This window comes from Phoenix dactylifera, unplaced genomic scaffold, assembly GCF_009389715.1.
Source record: "Phoenix dactylifera cultivar Barhee BC4 unplaced genomic scaffold, palm_55x_up_171113_PBpolish2nd_filt_p 000808F, whole genome shotgun sequence".
NCBI lineage: Eukaryota > Viridiplantae > Streptophyta > Magnoliopsida > Arecales > Arecaceae > Phoenix > Phoenix dactylifera.
The window spans coordinates 59,697-66,275 of NW_024068175.1; the positions used below are offsets into that span (position 1 = coordinate 59,697).

At 41.6% G+C, this 6,579-nt stretch overlaps 1 protein-coding gene across 1 annotated transcript; it reads left to right on the plus strand.

Moving 5' to 3' along the window:
* The first annotated feature begins 687 nt into the window (after nt 1-687).
* On the plus strand, nt 688-2,952 carry LOC103703813 (ubiquinol oxidase 1a, mitochondrial-like). Its single transcript, XM_008786811.2, has 4 exons — nt 688-1,188; nt 1,303-1,431; nt 1,975-2,463; nt 2,587-2,952. The coding sequence occupies exons 1-4, from the start codon at nt 799-801 to the stop codon at nt 2,644-2,646; spliced, it is 1,068 nt and encodes a 355-aa protein (XP_008785033.1). The 5' UTR covers nt 688-798; the 3' UTR covers nt 2,647-2,952.
* Nucleotides 2,953-6,579: the final 3,627 nt, after the last annotated feature.

Consider the following 6,579-nt stretch of genomic DNA (forward strand, 5'->3'; position numbering starts at 1 on the left):
AAATTTCTTTTCAATTTTAATTCTAATTCCAGTCATAGACCCAACGTATGAGGATATATGATCATATTTTGATTTCTATTGAGATCGTGATTACAAACCAAACACACCCTAATAATTAGTCAGGCAATTCTCATTTTTTATTTAAAAAATCATATATTTAAGATATCTCCATCCCACTTTTATCTCGGTTTTGAAAAATAATATTCTGACATAATAATATTATAGATAGTAATAATTATATGACACATTCTTATGTAACTTAATAAAACAATTTTCCAAATTATAAAGACTATAAAAGTAATCTTAACATTGATAAATATTTTTTTAGCAATAAAAAAAAGCCATTATGTCTTTATTGTTTATTACTTTTTCTTTATAACAGCCGATTGTTATAATTAATATATCTTGCTCTCAAGTAATTACAATATTTTCTACTCAAAAAAATTAAGAAAAAATGATTTCGGAGGAGCTTCCGGTAAGCCTTCTATTTTGGCACTAATTTGTGCAAGGATTTCGTGATGGGTTAAAACCATTTGTGGCCCTGTGGGGTCCACCGGTCTCAGTCCTGGGTTGGTAGGACGTGTTGTGGGTCAACCCGGCGGAGCAAAGTAACGGAGGGTGTTGGGACTCGAGGTCGCGACCGAAGCGGCGTAAGAAATCAAATGGCCCGCGGCTATAAAAATCGGCTCCTCTTTGTAGAGAGCCAGAAAGCGCTTTCCACAAACTTCCTTCTTCCCCTGAAACTCTCCCAACTTCTTGGTTGCCCCTCCTTCCTTTTCCCCAATTCTTCTGAGGGAGATGATGAGTTCTCGCATGGCTGGGTCTGCCCTCATCCGGCAACTCGGCCCCCGCCTCTTCTCCGCCGGCGCCACCCGCGCCGCCGCTGCTGGCGAGCCCTCGTACACGCTCCTGCTGACGGGATCCGCCGGCCCAGCTGCCGCGAAGCCGCCCGTGGCGGCGCTGATGCGGCTGTTCCCGGCGCGGATGGCCAGCACCACGGCGGCAGCTCCGGCGGACGGAAGCGAGGAGGCGTCGGAGCCGTCGAAGTCCGCCGCCGCCGCCGATGCCGCCAAGGAGCCCTCCGCCGCCCCTGCCAACGAACGGAAGGCGATCACGAGCTATTGGGGCATCAACCCCAACAAGGTCGTCAAGGAGGACGGCACCGAGTGGAGGTGGTCCTGCTTCATGGTAAGCTAGCGATTTTTTTTTTTCTTTTTTCCCTCTCTAGTTTTTTTTTTTTAAATAAATATTTTAAGTTCAAAAACAATTTAGATTTATGGATAACTATTTATTTTTAAATAGCCGTGGGAGACGTATAAGGCGGATCTGACGATCGATCTAAAGAAGCACCACGTTCCGACGACGTTTCTCGACAAGCTTGCGTACTGGACCGTGAAGACGCTTCGTATCCCCACCGATATCTTCTTCCAGGTAATACCATTGTCCTAGATATTTCCTCCTCCCCAAGAAACCGGGGTTTCTCTTCTGTGGCCTCCGTTATTTCGTACGATCCCATTTCCTCCTCCCCAAGAAACCGGACTTTGTCTCCGGTGGCCTCCGTTATTTCGTACGATCCGATTTCCGAGCGGCAGGCGGCTGGTTGGGCCCCACTCCAACCTGTCTTCTGGGATTCCTTGCGACGACCCATCTTGGTGGGGCCCGCCCATTTTTGATGTCCTTTTTTTTTTGGGTTAACCACCCATTTCTGATGTCGTTCAAAAAAAGTTTTTTTTTCCAATCCCACCTTCCACGGCCGGTGGATGCCATCGCATTCATCCGAAGCACGATCATCAAAGCACAGCTGTACCATGAGCGGTCACATCAAAAAGACCCTAGGCTCGGATCCCTCCCTGGTGTGCCTACGTCGTGTTTCACGACTCTTGAAGCACAGCTGTACTGTTGATCACGGGCGGTAGCGTATTTTTATAATGTTATTTGCGAGCGTTATATTTCTGCATTTGTGTTTATTTGCAGAGGCGTTACGGGTGCCGGGCGATGATGCTGGAGACGGTGGCGGCGGTGCCGGGGATGGTCGCCGGCATGCTGCTCCACCTGCGCTCCCTCCGCCGGTTCGAGCACAGCGGCGGCTGGGTCCGTGCTTTGTTAGAAGAGGCCGAGAACGAGCGGATGCACCTGATGACCTTCATGGAGGTGGCGAAGCCTCGTTGGTACGAGCGCGCGCTGGTCATCGCCGTCCAGGGGGTCTTTTTCAACGCCTACTTCGTGGGATACCTCCTCTCCCCCAAGTTCGCCCACCGCGTCGTCGGCTACCTCGAGGAGGAGGCCGTCCACTCCTACACCGAGTACCTCAATGACCTCGACGCCGGCAAGATCGACAACGTCCCCGCCCCCGCCATCGCCATCGACTACTGGCGCCTCCCCCGTGACGCCACGCTCAAGGATGTCGTCACCGTTGTCCGCGCCGACGAAGCCCACCACCGCGACGTCAACCACTTCGCCTCGGTATGCATGATTGATTTCATATCTTGAGTCGATTCTAGAATGAGGTTATTAATTGGGTTATCATGTTGGAATTGTTCTCTCCCCTCATTTTCCTGAAAAAATAATGCTGGAATTGTTGCTTAGGATGTTCATTACCAAGGGATGAACCTGAAGGAGGCGCCGGCGCCGCTCGGTTACCACTGAATTGCTGCTGCTGAGCTTGATCTCGGTAATGAGATGATGGAGGTATTGAGAGATAAGAACTGAACTGCATAAGCAATCTATGAATAAAGTCTCTGATATAGTGTATAGAGAGGCTTGTTTTGTTCTGTTTTATTACTGACTGCATCTTCTTATAAGGATTTGATGATGTATTGCATAACCTGGTTCATGTTTCGTTGGGTGGGTCTGTTCATATAGATTGCCAGCTGTCATCTATTTTTGGAGCTTGTATATATTTCTTTGCTTCATTGAAATTTGTAAAGTTCTGCTATTTTCTTCTTGCAAAAAGGATTAGAGGGGGGGTCAATTGCTGATCAGTTGGAATACTTTTGCATCTGATGTCTCAGAGGTTGCAGGACATTATTTCTATCGTTCTGAAATCTTGAATTGTTGGGCTCCCAGAGTCAGAATCATAGATCTAAATGAATATCTAAATGAAATTAAAGACCGACTTCGTAAAATTGTACCAGCACATGGTTATGGGATAGGAAAGAAATAAGAAACTCTATGAAAGTGTTTGTGTAGGCAGAAAAATGGACCAAGATCTCTGTGAGACTATGGATTACACCAGGGCATTGAGGCTCTGATTGCTAGCAGGATGCAGGGATGGATAGCTAATATTGTGTGGAATTGTCTGATGAGTTATAAGTGGAATCAGTGTGTTGACATACAACAGTTGTCAAAGAGAAAATGTTGGAATGCTGACCAGAACCAAGATAGCATATGATGATCTTTAGAATATGCTTATGAATTATTTATTAATAAGAATGATAGATTTTTTTTTTTATTTTAAGCTTACCAGTGAAGAGAAGTGTATGGTGGATAAGTGAACTTGAAAGGAGATGCAGGGGAGGCTTGAGAAGTGTGGACATATTAGTGACATCAACTTATGGATGCGCTGTAGGACTCGAGGGATCTTTAGAAGCAGGAAGAAGTAAAGATTTCAGAAGACTTGCTGGCTTTTGATGGAGGTCTGTTAAAAGCTTAATTGTTGATAGGATGCTGGGAAGAAAAAAATGTGAGGTACTTAAGCAGTGGAAACTCCAAACATGATGTGCCATTGTTATGGCTTAAGATTCAGAAATCCTATGGTAGGAACAGGAATTTGAGTCATGATGATACTTCGATATGATTATTGTGGATGAGATCATGCTTGTTTGTGGATTTGCATGTTTCTTTTGAAGCCAGCGATCAGAGGTGGGTGGGATTTAGTGCGCTTAATGAATTGATTTTATTGGTGTTTCTTAAAGGAGTTGTTCAGAGCTGAAAACATGAAACAAAAGCAGAATATTAGGCCATGACTGATGAGAAATTGTGCCAGATATAACATAACATTTGCTTGAGCCTTAAAACTTTTGTGTAGGGTAAGGAACAAGTAAAAAGAAATTCTTAGTTTAAGGGCGTGCAACCAACTGCCTTTGGGCTGTTCTAATCAAATTGTAGCAGCGCATCAAATGCACCCGCCGGTAACATTATGCATTGCAGAAAATGGAGGAGAGAAGATGTCACACCACGAACTCAGCACCTAGGTCTGGCACGCGATGCGGCCGCATGAGCTCTAGAACAGTGCCTTAAAGACCATGCAAGCCTAAGATGAGCAAAAATTTGATAACTCTACAATAAATTAATTAATTCAAATGATAAATCCAACACATCCAAATAATCAAAACTGATTCAATTATAAGAACTTCAAATGTTCATCGGTATCAAGAAAAATAAACTAACTGATGGCTCTAACATCTGAAATTATGCATCCTACAACTGAAAAAAAGAAGAGCTAGTGAGTCGTACAATCTAGTAAGAATCTCTACACATTCATACCAACATAATAACAGTACAAGTTTGAAAACAATAATAAATCGTTGCACACATCATGAAATCATGAACCGGCTATCAATAATGCTCGAATAATCAGTATAAATATGCACATCAAATACCAATAGAAATCCAACCACTCAATTATTATATCATATGATATCTTATAAATCTTCGTTAGTGTTTTCAATGCCTTTCATTTCATTACTTTTTAAAGTTGATCCAAATAAATAATTTTTTCGACTTCGGGCCAGATCTCGGTCATATTTCCAACCCGTGACGGGGCAACCAACAATACATTTCCAGCTTGTGTCAGGATAACTAGTGGTTTTACATTTTCGGTCTATGACGGAGCAATCAATAATATCACATTTTCGGTCTATGATGGAGCAACTAGTAGCTTCACATTTTCGGCCTATGACGGGGCAATCAATAGTATCACATTTTCGGCTTGTGTTAAGGCAATCAATAGTATCACATCTCCAGTCTCTGATATGGCAATCAATAGGATAAAAAGCTATTTAATATTTGGTAACTACATTTCTAAAGTATTGTGCCACTTTAACATGTGTTTGGTAAACAAACCATCAAAGTACTTTTAGTATGACAAAATGACCATAAAGGACAGTGCATAGTATTGTACAACAGAGCATAATAAAATATAATATATATTAATACATAAATATATGATATAGTTAATATTATTATAAGGTAATATAATATTATTATAATGTAGTAATATAATATTGTATACTATAGCATAATAATTTAATATAATATTAAATTATTTAACATAACATATCAATATATTATGATATAATATAATATTATATTATATTTATAGTATAATACAATAATAAAGATAAAAAATATTATAATTATTAGCATAAATTAATTTTTTATAATATAACAAATTTTCTAGTTATGCGATAAAATTGGTTAAATAATTATTAAAGAGACATTTTGTATAATTGTTATATTTTATCATGGATATTTTGTCAAAAAAAAGCTTTCCGATCGGGCCTAAAAGTGACTTTTCGGAAAACTTCAAGGGCTCGTTTGGTTCGCGGGAAGCATTTTTCCTCCTAGGAATATGATTCCTGGGAAACAAATTCCTAGGAAAAGGATGCCTAGGAAAGTACTTTTGGTATGTTTGGTTGACCATGGGAAAATGGCAAATTTCCAAAGTACTTATGTTTGGTTGGCCATCCACTCTCCTAAGAAAGTTATGTATAATTCCTATTATGCCCTTAATAAAAATTAGGTTTTTAATGTCTCTTTAATGCTTCTTTAATGCTGAAGGGACTTTTTGGGAAAAAGTAAAAATGGAGTAATTCCTGCCTCATGGAAAAGTAACTTTCCCATGTTTCTCATGGGAAAGACTTTTCCATGAAATGTGGGAATCATATTCCCATGTGAATTCAACTTTCCCTTGTCTCTCCTTTGAAAACTCCAACCAAACAAGAGGCATCTCATTACTTTCCCGTTGACCACACTTTCCCCCCTTCTTTTTCCGCGAACCAAACGAGCCCCAAAATGGAACTTCTCCCAAAAAGCTGTTTTTAGCTTTCTGGAAAAGTTAAAACAGTTTCTCGAAATTTTTACCAAACACTTCTATTCCATCTAAAAGTGCTTTTAGGAGGCCAGAAAGTATTTTTTGGCCTTCCAAAAGCTCTCCTAAACGAGGCCTAAAAGCTCCAAATGCTTTACTGCCAAAAGTAATATCAAATAGTGCCTTAGTTTATGTTGTGGTTCAAATTTGGCCCGAGGGCGACCACGCCGGAGGAGTGAGGGAGCTGCCGGAATGTTGAGGAAGAGGGTGAGCCATCTCCCGCACGACAGTGTACCTGCACAAAGCCTCACCGATAGTTTCGGTGAGGGCCCTTCGATGCTCAAGTTAGGATGGATCTTAGATAGATCAAAAGTCCCCTAAGCATTACCTGATGGGGCTATTTATAGTTCTCGTGAATGTGCCCAGGTGGCGGAGGTATGATCCGTTCTCATCATGAGAGGAGATGGCTTCAAGCCAGATGATACGTAGCTAGAACTTGCTTGAGGCGCACGGTGCAGTCCGTTCTTATGAACGGTATGGCGTTGACA

Bases quoted from the DNA above. Each gene is read 5' to 3' on its own strand.
- LOC103703813 (XM_008786811.2), top strand. From the start codon at position 799: ATGATGAGTTCTCGCATGGCTGGGTCTGCCCTCATCCGGCAACTCGGC. The intron at 1,432-1,974 runs GTAATACCATTG...GTTTATTTGCAG, and splicing joins CCACCGATATCTTCTTCCAG to AGGCGTTACGGGTGCCGGGC. The intron at 2,464-2,586 runs GTATGCATGATT...ATTGTTGCTTAG, and splicing joins ACGTCAACCACTTCGCCTCG to GATGTTCATTACCAAGGGAT.